The sequence below is a fragment of the Electrophorus electricus genome, chromosome 9 (genome assembly GCF_013358815.1).
Source record: "Electrophorus electricus isolate fEleEle1 chromosome 9, fEleEle1.pri, whole genome shotgun sequence".
NCBI lineage: Eukaryota > Metazoa > Chordata > Actinopteri > Gymnotiformes > Gymnotidae > Electrophorus > Electrophorus electricus.
This window is the reverse complement of record NC_049543.1, coordinates 9,262,956-9,279,217: the sequence shown is the minus strand read 5'-3', so window position 1 is coordinate 9,279,217 and position 16,262 is coordinate 9,262,956. Positions and strand designations below refer to the sequence as shown.

Sequence of the window (16,262 nt, the reverse complement as noted above, 5' to 3'; positions counted from 1 at the left end):
AAGATTAGTAAAACTATGAAACCCAAATTAGTGTTTTCGTCGTCATCTTCAGTTAGAGCTGAAAAGGAGCAGTAACATGTTAATTTCAGTTAACACCAATACATTTTTGGCATTTTGGCTAAATCAACTTGATTATGCTAATTAGCTTTATTATGCTAATTCTGGAGACTTTATTTTAAACTGGCAGATCAACTGAAATTAAATGCTTTCGTAAATTTTAATTTCTTTTTAAGACTAATCGTGCTCATAAAAGCTTGACTGTTGCTGGTTTAGTTGTGGCATGAATGTGCTGGGTTGTTTGATGTTGTTGTTATCATTTGTATTTATTTGTTTTTTTATTTATTTACTTATTGCCACAATCAGCACTTGATGATGGTGCGCGTCACACCCGCTGCCCTTTCCAGGAATGATCCACTGTGTGACAGATCAGGCCATTCAGATCCTCGGTGCGATAAAAGGGCAGCTGACTCCAGCTCTGACTCTGTTTCATGGACAGTTCTGTAGTCTAAAGAGTTTTCATATTTGCATGCACTTAACTTTGAGACTCAGATTTTGTACAGTTAGTGGGGATTAGTCTTTAAATATCCTCCGATATACTTTTTCAGATTCTTGCCTAGTCAGATTCTGGTGACGGGGCATTTATATTTTGGAGAATGTTTTAATAGTTTATCTTTTATCGTTCATCATTTCAATATCCATACATAAGTAACAGCTTGTGCATCGTTATTGATTAAAAGAACAAATATAAATATGACAATTATTGTATAGGTGTTCAAAACTGAATTTATTACTTTTGCACTGGCAGTTAAATATATTCTGTGGAAAGAAAGGTGCCCATTGCAAAAACTGAATCCAGTCTCCTGCACACTGGCCTGGAGTGCCAAAAAGGAGATGGGAATTTCAAACAATATGCCATTCATCATCATTTGATGGCATCAATTGATGGCTATGATGCTAATGGTAACAGTTTATAATCTAACATAATAACCTTAATGATGATGTCAGCCATAATGAGGTATAGGTCATCCTCTCCCATATATCATTAACGAGTGAACGCTTCAGCTCGATAGACAAAGATCAACTCCATCTTGAGGGCAAGAAAAAAACATGCATACATTCTGGTATGGGGAGAAAAAAAAGATGACTGGGAAAAACGGTGTTGTTTGCTTTATTTTGTTTTTATCACAGTCGTCTGGCTTTGTATCTGCGGGTCTCAAAACAAATGCATGTAAGTAGTTGTGAATCCCGCTCTTTGTGTGCACAGATGCAGCCGCGCTCTTCTGGTCTTATTAGTTTTAACCCATCAGATGGCCCAAACCTTTTCAGAGTGACTGTCACACAGTTTTGCCAAACATTTTTCTCATATCAGGAGCTGTTGGGTCTTCAATCCTTCCAGCATCCAACGAAAGAGCAGACTTGCGCACACGCCCGCCCCCCCCCCCCACCCCCCCGACACACATACAGAGACACACACATACAGAGACACACACATACAGAGACACACACACAATTTGAGGGCACACAATACAGTAGATGTCAGACCATACAGTAGAACCACTTCATAATTAAATTTTCAGCTATTATCTTCTTTAGTGTACACACACACATTCTCCACAGCGATTCTTTAAGAACTAAAATCTCATTTTCCACCTCTGTCTTCTCAAGTTAAGATGAGCAGAGCCTCTCACAAGTGACAGCAGCACTAATGAAGATGTAGACCTGTGGCCAGCAGGTTTCTGAAGGTTACTCTGCCTATACTGAAGGGAGCGATAAAGAATGAAGCCAATGATGACATGTGACGCTTTCACCAGACCTGATGCAAACTACCACTAATGAAGGCAGGGAGTCAGGGGACAGAGAGACCTTAGACTGTGCGCATGCGTATGTGAGTGTGAGAGCGAGAACGCGCTTATGTTTTGGATGTGTGTACATTTCGTGGTGTGTGGGGTCCCACTAGTCCTAACTAGACTTGTGACACGAGCGGGGTTTAATTTTCAATGTAGATCATATCAGTCAGCAGGCGTGATGATGACATTTGTCAAGGTGTTTTAAGAATTTGGAGCTTAATATTGAAGATTTATTACTGTCCATGATTAAGAGTCACTAAGATTAGTACTCAGAACACTGGAGATTACACTTTATGATAAACAAAAAACACTGGAGATTACATTTTAGGATAAACAACAAACACTGGAGATTACACCTTAGGATAAACAACAAACACTGGAGATTACACCTTGTGATAAACAGACAAAAAAGAACTCAGGGATTTTCCCGCACAATTGAGGCCATAAAATGAAAATATAACAGACCTGGCACTCATGCCAAAAAAACCAGTATTCATTAGCTGCTGGATAAAGATGAAGACAAAATTAAGCCCTTCTACAACACACAACTAGCCAAATGTTATGATGGCATCAGATTTTATATTGCGTTTAAAGTAACCGGTTTATTGGCAGGAGATCAAAGAAAGTGTCTGCAGTTAGCGCAGGGAACCTAAAGCTGTGCAATGTCGTATACAAAAGCTGAAACTAGCCTGGGAATTAAGTGACTGCATCTTCCTGCTTCAAAAAGGGAGGAAGTGATCTGAATCATAATGCTTAAAACATACTACATACAGCACCATTCTTCCAATAAAGCTCTTTTGACATCCTGTGCTTAGAAACGCTTATTTAAAGCACAAGATCATCAAGAAGTGGTCAGCGTAGGCCAGAAACAGCTATTTAAGACAGTTGTTTTTATTAAAAGGTTTGGTCAGGAACAGACATTTGTCACTGTTCTCCTTTCAGATGGTTTTTCTGTGGCATATATGAATTGTCATGACTTTCTTAGTAAGGGCACAGATTGTATTAATGGAAAATGGAAGTTACATTAATATTTTTCAAAGTTAAAGTGGCTCTAGAATTTGAACATGAATGCATATAATTTAGCCAGTATAGTCCAAGTTTAGAATTTTCTTTGTGGACTCGGAATAATATTAGTCATTTTTAGCGTGTCAACAAAATTTCTTTATACCCAGACGTTAGGGATGGAAGCTTCTAATTTCAAGAAAGTTGACAGTTGCCTGTCTGATTGTGAGAGAAATCGTTTTTGACTGATTTCAGTAAAGTGTAAAATACCAGTGCAGTCCAAAATGTAAAAAAAAGAAATCATAGAAATTATTAAACTGTGTTTTGCATTTTTGGTTTGTTCATATGTATTCTTTAACTATAATAACACAGCCATTTGAAATGGGGTGGTGTGTTCCAGATATTGTTATGCTTTTGGCAACAACTGACAGGTTGTTTTGTTTGCTGTTTGTTTGTACATTGTTTTTGGTTTTTTTTGTTTTTTTGCGGTCACACACAACACATTTTCTGGTCAGAACTGACCATGACGCGCACATTAGACAGTGAAGACCACACACCCAGGCTGGGGCTAAACAGCAGCAGTGGTCGCCGTGGTAGCAGTTGTGTGGGTCAGACCACCTGAGAGGGCGACAGCTGCCTCGCCAGCATCCAGCACACGTGCATGCGCTCACGCATCACCTCTAACGACTCCCAGACGCCACCCCAGCCCGGCCACTTTGCTTCAGTCTGCAGTGCAGCACATTAGAATAATTACTCCCTGTCATCCTCCATTTAATAGGCACCCCTCCCTGCATCTCTCTCTCTTTCAGACACACACACACTTGCCCTCACACAGTCGCACTCTCTTCGTTTGCAAACACACATCACACACGCATGCACGTGCACGCACAGTCACTGAATGGGGGCAACAAAGCACTGAAAGAACTCCCACCGACCACACACACCCCCCTCCTTTGCTATTTGTCCTTAGTGGATTGCAAATGGCGTTTAAAGAGGATGAGTGGAGATGAAGCGACTACCTGTGTTTGGTTTGAGAAGGAGAGAGAGCACGCACGCACGCACGCACACACACACAGTGATAGAGACATTTGCTTTCATGCTAGGGCCTATCTGAGGAGGCATCTCATTATCATGACATCTGCATAGCCGAATACGGACACGCTGCCTCCTCAGCCTGTGGGGCCTTTGCCATGCTAACTCTGCCTCCTCAGCCTGGCCTGCAAAGAGCTGCTTAAGACGTGGAAGTTCCCAGAGAGACCACATCAGGCCTTCCCTTATTGAATCTCATTTCCTTTTCTCAGTAATATTCTTGAGTTACTTTTTCAGGGGAAGAATATGTAACCATAAATATGAGAAGAACATTATTCCCCATTTCAAGAAATGGCACTTTATTTTTGCATCCCGCTTGACCGTCGCTTTTTCTCCCCGTTCTTTGCTGTATTTTGTGGAGTCTTAGCTCTGGCTATTGACTGATCTCTGCTGGAGTTTCAAGTAAGCACTTTGGATGTAGTGAGTTAGCCTAAGCACTTAACACCCATCTGCGAGTAAATATTTATCCCAAAATCTTGAGGCGAAAATAACAGACGGTAGCACAACCTACCTCAATTTGGGTATTAAAGTGGGCATGAGCCTGCCAAGTAGTTCAAGTTCCCCTTTGGTAGCTGTCTTCTTTACACTTCTCTTTCTCTTCATCTTGTCAGTGTCCAGGTGAGGGCCTCCTTTCTTTAAACAGCTGCTGAGTTTGTCTGTATCAAAGTGTCAAATTGGCATGGAGGAATGGTGTTCCCCAATACCTCAGGACAACCAAGTTCTCTTTTAAAACTTCCATTATTTGCACAAGTCCAACAGTTCGATTTTTCAGCAGACCAAACAGTGCAACGATGTGTGGGTGTCCTAAAACCCCCATACCCTTAAGACCATCTTTACAGTTAGAAAGCATAGTCAGGTGGGGTTCTCTCAACCTGTTTATTTTAGAAAGGCCACAGGGAAGGAGGAGTGACTGAAGGGAAGCAGGTGGAGAGGGCAGTTGAGCCGTGCAGGCAAGTGTGGGTGGAAGATGTGACGGCCATGACCCATCATGGGTCTGCACGCTCCCACGGTCGCAGGGTTAAAGGTCACAGCCCATCCTCGTATACAGGCATGAACACGTAAAGCAGGAGTGGGAACCTCTGCGTTCAGTGGAAGTCCTGATCGTGAAAATGTTCCTGGTCTGACAGGGTCTGGGTCAGAATGAGGTACTTCTAGCACTATATTCTATATTCTGTGTGAGTGTGCACATGTGCACACTCTTACCCCTAACCGATCTGTTGTCTGACTAACTCAGGTCACATTAACCCACTTCTCACAGTTGTGGTCCACACAAAGCCCCAGAGCCGCTGCATTGCCAGCCGGCGGCCAGAAGCCGCCATCACATCTCCTCAGCGGTCGTGTGGCAATCGGGTTATTTACTGCCTACATTACCATGTGGCTTGATAAGCATATTTTTCTCAGTAGACATAACAAGATGTTTTATGGCCAGGACTTACCACTGAGCAGAGCGCCACGACCAGCCTGACTTTATTTATACACCTGTGTTTTATGCCACTACATAAATAAAAACTTTTCTGTCTTGTAATTTAGAGGTAACATTTTGGCAGTGAATTATGTCGCAAACCTGCATATGAAGACATTTCAGTGGCATAAATTAAGGAGGAGTTTGCATACTTACATTTTTGGAGTAAATAAATAAGTATAGCACATGAGGGTGCCAGGACTTTATTTCTCCAGCTAGCAGAAGAGCATACCTTTCTCCTTGACATTACTCAAAAAAGTCTAGAACTCCCAGTTAAACTATGTAACGTAAAACGTTACATATAAGAAAATATACAGCACTAGAATATGCTGGATCTTTGAATTTTGAGGTTGATCTTCATTGATAATTAAATTTGAGTAAAATTGTTGATAATTGTCTTCTAAATGTAATTCTTTATTTAATCAAAGGAGTTGGGTGTACAGAAATATTTTAACTGGTCTTCACAATTACATTATTAGAAACTACAGTACATCCAAAACTTTACAAAATCGTACCTCTTACCCTACACAGACAAGACAATAGCTTGTGTTCAGTCTGTAGAACTTTATGAAACTGCCACCTGTTGTAATGTACTCTGGGCCAGTTGGCCCGAGAGCCACCCCAGGCCCGAGGTCCACATATGAATGGCTATACGTTAGCCTTTATGTCGTGGCTCTTCCAGAAGGTCAGGCCGATCAAACCTGTGTGGGCTGAGCACCGGGACCTCTTCCAACAGCATTAGCCTCACAGCAGGCTGTAACACATCAGCCCAGCACTCCCACTCCCACACACCGGGGCCGCACGTGTACGGCTGCTGCAGCACCGCTCTGACAGCGCCCCCCCCACCCCCAGTTACTGCTCCCTGTCCCAGGGCCTGCTCCTCCACCCTCCCAGGTCCATGTGAACCCAGTCACGTTTACAAACACTTGCATGTGCGCACACACACACTCGCACACAAGCACTTTTTTTTCATTCTACTTACAAACTGTCTACCTAATCAATGTGAATCATTTCCTGCCCCTTGACTTGTGGGCATGTGTGCATTTTAAGTATATACATCCTAGTCACTTTACATGAGAATCATTACACTACTTTTTCAGTGATATGCACAGGACACTTTCTGCTGTGCAAACTGCCTGTACTTTAATATCAGCAGCACAAAGTCCATGCAGGTTACACTGCTGTAGTTTACATCTCCATCTTGATCTGTCCTTTGTCTTTTTCTGTTGCACTCCGCAAATTGTTTGCAAAATTTATCGTTTCGTTTATTAAGTAGCTTCTTGCTTGGATCATATTTCCTGAGGTGTAATGTTGCAGCATCAACCTCTCGCCAGCCACTGCTCTGCGGTGGCACTTGGGAAAACCTATTTCCAGGGGGCTTGAGAGCAGAGCTGAAAAATGAATGAAAAGTGCAGATGAGGTCCAGCTCTCTCTGAGGACATTGGGAGAAGCAGGCAGACACCGTGGAAGGGCTCGAGCAGATGCGTTTACTTAAACTATTACAGATGCATGAGAACTCCATGCAAGCACCTAGAACAGCCCAGTTAGTTAACTGTTATGACTGTGCTAAAAGAAAGAGACGTTGTTGTTGTTGTTGTTTTTACACCTTTTCACATTCTTTTGATAATCAGTACTTATCTTTTCCTCGATTTAAGTTAGAAACGATGCTTTATATTCTCCGGATCAGCCCCCCCCCCGCGTGCGCCAACCCGCCGTCATTCCTGCCCCAACTTGTTTGGCCTCCGCTGGAGCATGTGCGGAACCGAGACCAGTCTCTGCTCTGCCTGATCTCGTTGGCATCTTTCCAATCAGCCTCTTTACGACCCTTGATCACTTTAAAGCGACAGTGCTAGAAGCGGTGCAGCCGTAGCCGGCACTGGAGGCCCATCGACGAGGCCTGGCTTCCACCGCAGCTATTTGGACCGGTCCCGTTCCACGGCGAGGGCCCGCTCCCTCTGTTGGATTCCACTTGTCCATTAGTGCCATCTGTGCCCGCCTTTGCCGTCTGTGAGCACCCACGTGCCGCCAAAACTACTGGCATTTTCTCTCAAACAACCAAGGGAGGGTGCCCAGAGCTTTTAGCTGGCAATGATGTGCACTTACTCTGACCCAAAAAAAAAGAGAGAGAAAAAAATATTCTGGTTGAAGAGGCTGAGTTGTGAGCAGGAAACATCTGCATGTTTATGCCCTTCCCATAGCAAAAAGGCTCCTGTGGTGTGCAGGGTCTGGAGGATAGTGTTAGAGAAGGAAATGAAATGGGGAAGAACACTTTCACTGCTATTTTGACATACTTTTAAGGTATAAGCTTACTAACATTTATTGTATTAAAAAAACAATAATGCAATAATAATTTCATACTGTTTGAGAGAGCTCTTTTATTTGAATTAGCCTTCTTTAAAAGTGTATTTTGTGAGAAGCCCATCACTACAGTTTCTTTGAGCTGTCATAAATGTAAAAAGGTGTCAAGTTTTGACATGTGATATGCAAGTTTACAGTGGTAGCAGGAGAAGAAGCTTTGAGTTACCGAGTCAACCTGTAACTCCTGTCTCCAGCTACAATTCAGAACCCACTGGTGTTTTTTCCCTTACAACCGAATCATTTGGTTCCTAGTGTAGAGGCCGGATGCTTGTTCCCCACTTATACTGTGGAGTAGAAAGCAGACACCTACTCCACATCATCATCAGAATAATTATCAGAGCTTGATGGAAATGGCCAAGTCACTAACAATGTTGTATGCTGCTCTTTTTGTTAATGTTTTGAAAGTCTTTTTTTTTTTTTAAACACCTGCTGCCTTGCTTGACAAATATTTTTTTTCAGTGTTCTGGTCTATTCATGATGTTCAAAACACATTTATTTGGTGGAAAAACCTCTTGCCAATGGTGCGACTATATTCTTCTGTCTTTTGTGCCTAACAGTAAACAAATGACACCAATAAGTTGATGCTATGTAAATGTAACTCCAGTGCTAAGTGCTTTGTACTGCCGCCACAGATCAGCGGTAAGTTTAGATTGCTAGTCGCCATTGAAATGGGTTCTGTTGTTCAGGCTTCTGTTCCAGAAATCTGCATAAAAGGAACTAAGACTTACAAAGTATATGCAAACTAGACAATTATATCTATGAGAGATGGCATCATTCTTAACACTGTATTAATTAGGGCTGAACCGAGTCTGCGAGAAAATTGAGTAACTCGATTACTAAAAATCATGGATGCAAATAATTTCTTTTAATCCAAACTATATGCATGATATTCCTACGCCCCATTGTGCCTTGCACAGAAAACGTGCAGTACATCCATCAAGCCAAAAACAGATTCAGTAACTGAATACTAGGCTCGCTAACAACAAAAAATGTGGGTGTATACCAAAATAACATTAAAGCTAGGTGATATTGTGTTACTTTATATCAACAACTACTTAACAGCTAAAAATAGTCCATTTAATAATGGATGTTCTGCGCATAAAAAATAAAAAGGTCATGTGAAAATACCTGGATACCTTTTGCTTTAAAATAATTTGAAATTCATTTTTTATTTACTTTTTGCTTTTGCGTTTCAGAAAATGCTTTATTTAAAACCCGAAATATAGTAGGGCATTTAAATACACTAAATTACGTTTAGTTTTGACAGATACCATATGAAATTATCAATAAAAATGTTAACAAGCCAATTAGTTCATAATTTTGAGATACCTGTCTTGTAGTCTCTTGTATATTTACTATTGGTCTTTAATAAAGCAATAGTACTTTTTATTCAATTACTTGTTTAATTTATGGAGTAATTGATAGAACACTCGATTGCTAGAGTAGTCGAATACTGTGGTCCTTGTATTAATACAATCAGCTGAGCAACCATTCACTGGTAGATGGATCTGACAAGGAGAGGTGAGTGACACTGAATGCCTCTGAGTCTTTCTGTGTGTTTACCCTCAGCACCACTTCCATAAGTGCAAATGTGGCGCAGATGATGGACTATATGCAAACAGTATTATGCTGGACATCAGCCTAGTGGTTTTTATGGCCATCTTGAGATTAAAAAGCATCACTCCCCTTGTTTCCAGGGTCAGTCCGGGTCTCGGCAGGCTCGATTGCTGATCATATGCCCCTGTATTTACCCAGAAGATTCGATTTGAGTCACCCCGTCTCGTTGAAAGGATTCTGCTGTAAATATCACGTCAGCACGAGGAAAAATTTTATGGCCTTGTAAATAATGAGGGCAGAAAATTCTACTGAAAGTCTTTGTTGTGGTTTGGGAATTGAATTACAGGGATCACCAGCCTGTATAAATCAGCCAGTTCCCTTTAAAAGGGAATGGGGTTATACTACCTTGTCTTGTAGGACCTCCTGCAGATTTGCTCTGTCCTGTTCCTCTTAGATTTCAAAAACTTAGAGATGCATTATTTTTCATTCAGAAACCGTGAAGCCAAAATACAGTTTTGGGGGCATCCTTGCTCTCAGATAACATTTAAAACTCACCATTCTGTGGTGATTTTAATGCACACTGTGGTCCAGTGCCTATATCAGGTTTTTTTTTTATCGACTGGAGGAATAATCCAAGTTGTCAGCAGGTGTGATGTTTTGGCCGCCTTGGCTCAGTTCAGATTCTCCACTCTGCCAGATGGCTGTGCTATGTGGGCTGTATGCAGACCACGGACGTAGCAAAGCGAGGGCCCGCCATTGGACCGCCTGATTGCTCACATTCTGGCGGCAGGAATCGGCCTGTTTGCAGCCGAACCTCTTGTCCCACGCTGAACTTTTAACGCGTTCAATATGTGGCGGGGAGAGCCGACACCTCATGCCGCATTACATCAAGACAGATTTTGCTGTTCAGAAGTTAGTTTGTTGCCATTTCATTTTTTTTTCTCCGTCACTGTAGAATCGTAAGCATTTTATTTTAAATGAAGAGTTGTAGAGCATCTCCTTTGTAGTGCAACACGATGCAGTCGCCGGGTCAACTTACAAAGAGCATAAATCGCACTGGCACCGAGCTGCCGTTCATATTGGCGCCATCAGGCACACGCGAATGCCCATAATTATTGTTGACCATTCTGCGCTTGGAACCGGCAGCTTTAAGATGGGAGCGCTGCTTGAACGTTTCGCGATGAGGCGCTCTACAAAAGGACACGGGCCAGAGTCCAAGCACGCTGTTCCACCCTCCACTTCCTGCATCTCGCTCCCGCAGAGAAGGGGGAGTGCAAGACGACTCCCCGGGGGGAGCAGGAGCGCTGGGGGAACCGTGCTACCCCGGCGTGCGGGCTAGCCAGGGAAGAGAGGCCCATATCACACGTGCCCTTCTCCATTGGGCCAGTGCCTGAACACCCGGCAGAATCGGAAACCCTGGACACGTTCCTCCGAGGCGGGGCAGCCCGTCGGCCTCGTGCAGCGTGCAGAAAATGCTGCGTACACACACACCAGAACAGTGCTAGTGAAGCAGTAGTGGTCCTCTAACGCGGCGTTGCCATTTGACTGTTTTGTATAGGTGTAGCATATGTTGGGAGTCAGAGAGGGGCCTTTGATGAACTGAGCCTTGTGTCTTCTGTTTAAGATGGCTGGTGGAACAGACAGGCTCTGTGATCAGGGAAATCAAGCGCAAGTTTTTTTGCCGAGTTTGTAATAAGGCCTGTGTTCTCACAGCCTCTTAAGCTCGTCCCCTTTCGAGCCATTTTCTGATGAAACGTCTGCTGGTCCATTGGATGCAGAGTCTTCTTTTATGGGGTATCCAGTGCCGCCTTGCAGTACCAAGCAGTCTTTGTTTCCACGTGTGGATGACATTTATTGTAAGCACCAACCCCTTAATGCAAAGCAGTGATTTGTATACAGTGTACAATATTCCAACACCAAACAAAACCTGCACGTATCATGCACCAGTACGCATTGAAGCCCTAAAGACTGTCGAGTGCACATATCTTTTTTTTTTTTCCCTCGATTCCACCTCATGCCATGCCTCCTGCAGTGCCGGTCTCCTCTCCGTCCCCGTGGCGCCCCGAGCCCCTCCGTCCTTCCTTGGCTGCCGCCAAATCCGAGTGGCCGGCTCGGCGGGGGCCTGATCGTATTGCGACGCACCTGGCCGCTGCCGCCATCCGACGAGCCTCCTCCACCCTCTCCCAAGCCCCCCGTCCCCTCCGCACTGCCAACATGCCCGCCCCCGCCAGGGCGCGCAGAGGGGGACGGCTTTTCCGAGCGCCTACCCCAAAGCCCCCCAAAATCCAGTGAACTTAGCCGCGCCGTCGGCCGCAGCCAAAACAGCATCTGACGTGCCTTATTTGTTGACAGAGCGGGATCTAGCGCAGAGGGTCTGCCTCGCGCGGCTTACGGCAGAGGGACGGCGCAAAGCTCTCCATTCGCCGAGAGTCCGCGACGACGCCGACATTCGGCCAGCGTTCATTAGCACTTGCGAAAGTAGGGCAGATGACGCCAGCAGAAAGGGGCTCTTTTCCTATTTATGGTTCTGATACTCCAGTATTTCTAATCAAAGGGACAGTGTGTTTATGCTAGGCTTCCTGTCATGTGGCAGAGCAGATGTAGAGTTGCAATGTTAACTTGTGAGTAAAACATCTCAACAACCCTGTACCCTCAAAGGTGTTGCAGGAGTAAAATAAACTAAGCGTTGTTGCCAATATACACATGACGAGAGAGATGTCTTGGGTTCAGATGACCATAAGTGTGTGTGTGTGTGTGTGTGTGTGTGTGTGTGTGTGTGTGTGTGTGTGTGTGTGTGTCGGGGGGTGCAGGGCATGTCTTTCGCTCTTTGTGGGAATCTAATGTCCCCATGATATTTGACTGGTGCCCCAAGAATTTTTTGTGGCCTATTTTAATAAACAAACAAAAAAAAAAATAGAAGAATCAAGAGAATGTATTTTAGGATTAGGATGGGGAGTAAGCATAGTATTATTTAGCACCTCTAATACATAAGTCAGTACAAATTACAAGACTGCATGTCTGTATGCAGATGTATGTATATGTATGCACGTGTGAATGTGTCTCCTGGGGGTGGATCCGGCTTCAATCCCAATCCATGCAAGTGCTCCATGCTATAGTATTAAGAGTCCTTGGGCAAGATTCTGAACACTATACTTGCCTACCTCTGTAACGTGATTGAAATTGTAAGTCGCTCTGGATAAAAGTGTCTGCCAAATGCGTAAAAGTAAAAGTGTGTGTGTGTGTGTGTGTGTGTGTGTGTGTGTGTGTGTGTGTGTGTGTGTGTGTGTGTGTGTGTGTGTGTGTGTGTGTGTGTGTGTGTGGCAGTGGAAATAAGCAGTGTGAGAGCTCCCTCTTGGCGCGAGTGGTCTAAGTGTCCCCAGAAGCCTCTCAGTGGCCTGCACTGTGTGTTTTGACTAACAAGTTGTTAACAGTGAGGGCCAGACATTCCAAAAATACACTTTACAGCTACGTTGATGTATGGGGATACCTAAAGAGAGAGGAGAACATGGCATGTTCACATGAATTTAGCACATTTTACAGCTACTCTGTGTACTTTTTTTTTTAATTAACATAAAACATTTCTAGAATTATTATTCTTTTTGAAAAAATATGATTTTGTTTTATATGTGAATACTTCTCCTGTTTTGCAAATTTTAAGGAAAATTGTTAAACTCTGAAACCTATATTTGAGTGTCGTAATTTTTATTTCTATTATTAGTTATATAAGTGCCAAAATTGGTGTCTTTATAGCAATTAAAGCATTATTTGTAGTTTTATTAAATGTAGCCCTATCTGTGAACATTACATTTCATTTACATTTCAGATATTTTCTATAAGAATGCCTCACTGACCTGAAAATGGGTTTAAAAAAGCTGAGTTTGTTATTCAATAAACTTAGGAAGAATGTCTGTTGGAAGTTTTAATATATTGCCAGTAATAAATCTTTAATGTCTCTTTTCTTCTTGCAGGGGCGCTGTATGAATTTCAACCGAGTACAGCATCGCTAGACAGATTTAAATCATCAAAATCCATGGATAACCAGAACTCCAGTGAAACCAACAAAATTTCCTCTCTGTTTCTCTCTTCCAATGACTTATTTTTTTATGATTTATGTTCTTGATTGGTCAGTGTACTGCAGCATACATCTGTTACAGCCCTTTTAATTTTAGGTTTGGCCTTCCAACACAATTGCACCTGCTTTAAATTATTTAGATGGTATCTCATGAGCTGCTAAAAGGGCCTTTTAGTAGTGTATCCAAGAGAATAAGTGCATAAGAAAGTTCTGGGGTTTGTGCCCTATTTGGTTAGCTTTTTATGGACTTTTATGGACTTTTTATGGACAAGGCTTGACATATTCCGACCATATTGTGCCTTCTTTGAAATAGAGAAAAAAAGGAAGTAAGCTAAATTTATGGATGCAGACTGGGGCCATTTTAAAAAGAAGAAATAAATTAATAGGGTACGGGAAGAGGACTTTTGCCATTGGAGTGGAAGTCGGAAATTAATCTCACTAGGCTCAGGAAGCACGGAAGTCCAGCACCTCTTGGCCATGTCCCAGTACGCGGCCTCCCCACGTCCGGTGTGGCCTGACGCCCGGCGGGACCTGTCTTTTCGGCACTGAAGTGCACACGCCTGACAGATTGCTGACAGGAACCCCCAAGGTGGCAGACGTGGCACGACTTTGCCCTTTAGTTTTGTGAAGACACCTTCCCATCATCGCTCAGGAGCTAAAAAGTGAATGGAGCACGACTGCGACCCAGGCAGCGCAGTTACGTTTCAGGGACGGATTCTCTGAGACTTTAACATACTGTGTTGCGTGGGGGACTTTTCTAGAACCACGCCACCACCACTCCAGAACCCCCACCCCCAGTCTGGCAGTCTGCTCCTTGGCTGCTAAGACACGGGTGATCACAATCCATAAAAGTGCTTAGTTTTGGGGCATGGATACAGCTGCCTCACCACTTTCTCTCTCTTGAGCAGATGAAATCTTGCATGGTGCCCTAGCCATCTCCACCCAGCCACGCAGTCGGCGCCAGAGTGTCGGGAGTTTAATTAAAAGAATTAAAAGCAACAGCAAGCAGCAGCCTGCGAAGCTTTTGCTCATCGCTCTTTATGCCTTCTGACATCGAACGACCCATTACTGTATCTGCCCCGTTCGAAAATAAAAGTCCCATCTGCCAAAGCGAACTGAAAGGGATTCGTGCATAAACCCCGAAAAGCCAAAGCCGAAAGGGCGACGGACAGAGTATTGTTCATTTCCAGAAATGACCCTCATTGCCTCCCCCTGACCCTCAACCCACTCCCTCGCTCCTCCGCGGTCACACTAAATAAGCGAGCAGCGCATTTGTTGTACGTGGGGTGAGGCACACTGTCATGAAGACTTCCAGGGTGCGGCGCCGGCGTGGGACGGAAGCGCCGTGGGGTGAGGATGAAGGAGGCGGCTGAAGGGAAAAAAAAGGCCGGAATGATCCAGTCACTTTTGATACGCTACTTCAGACACGCAGCGGATATTCGAGTGGAAATCTGACAAAGCGCTCCAGCTTTGACGCGAAGCGGTACGGACAATGACCGGTGGCTGGGTCAGTGGGACATCTCGGTGCAAGCAGGGAAGCTTATCAGATGACACTAAAAATAAGTTCAACAAGCATCAAGTTTGAAGTCGGGGGTGGGAGTGTGGGGTGGGTGGTTGGGTGGCTCCCGCACTGTTGGCATGAGGCTGCACGAGACAGACAACACCAAAATATCCTGCTCTAATTATTCCTTTGTGATCTTCAGCTGAAATTTTAAGAACGTGAATGATTCCTCTGGGCTGAAATCATAAGAAAGAAAGAAAGACACAATGGAATGGAAAAATAAAAGTAACCTTACTTGTGAATATTTGACATTTAGTGCACTTTTTAGCAATGACAAAATATATATCACAATTTTCTGTCTTGTCAAGATTCAGAGACCTGTTATTAACCCTCACTAAAACATATTTATATACTGGTCACAACACATCATTTCATTGTACTAACTCATCACACAAGATTTAGCAGCTGATTTTTATACTGTTTTATATTTGTGTTTATCATAAAGTATTTTTCTCATTGTGTGTGCACATGGAGAGGAGTCAGTAGAAAATTCTATTTTATTTTTCTGTTAGCAGTGTGAATTACTCTTTTTTTCTTTTTTCTTTTTTTTCCCCCCCAAAACCTTTTTTAAAGAACACTCAATATGAAGGTTTCTTAGATGCTACACAATTTATACCCATTTGAGCTGGACATAGAAAAAGCAAATGACTAATTCTCTTATTAAAGTTTTTTTTTATAGATGTTATGCACCAGTTTATTCTTATCAGGATATTTTTTACATATGTACCCTAAATGAACATAATACTAGAATTTAAATATTTTTGAATATTTGAATAATATTTCTTATTAAAATGGATAATTATTGTAACATATAATTAAAAACCCTTTGAATGTTGACACAAATGTGCTATTCTGTATACAGATAAACGCAGCATATTTTAGTAATGACAGTTGTTTAATGTAAATTAAGATAGAAATGTTTCTCCATGTATTATGTGATGCTGTGATTTTCAACATATCACTGAACTTTGGCCATTGAATGTATAATACCCCAAAATCTATGTTCCTTTCTGTTTTAATGTAATTTATTATCTGTTCTGTTGCATTTTGTCATTGGTAACATATCGCTAGCTAGTGTTCAGCCAAAAGCATCATATCTTAAGTCAGGCCTTCTATAAACCTTTACTTCAGTGGACCTTTTAAAACATGCATTAAACTGTGGGCAGACCTCATTTATTTGGACTCAAAGGCAGTTATTTCAGAATGATGCAGAAAGGGTATTCAGCTACTTAACATATATAGTGTGTAGAGTATAGCAGCTGTAATCAGACTCACAGGTTAATGTGAACATTGCAAAGACTCCTGCTCCAGCCT

General features: G+C 42.9%; 1 protein-coding gene across 1 annotated transcript in view; it reads left to right on the top strand.

Moving 5' to 3' along the window:
• antxr2a (ANTXR cell adhesion molecule 2a) overlaps positions 1-15,436 on the top strand; it is a 38,732-nt gene extending 23,296 nt beyond the window's left edge. The window contains exon 17 of the mRNA XM_027029094.2: positions 13,284-15,436. Coding sequence (XP_026884895.2) covers positions 13,284-13,322 — 39 coding nt within the window. The 3' untranslated portion in view covers positions 13,323-15,436. The remainder of the gene's footprint in view (positions 1-13,283) is intronic.
• The last annotated feature ends 826 nt before the right edge of the window (positions 15,437-16,262 follow it).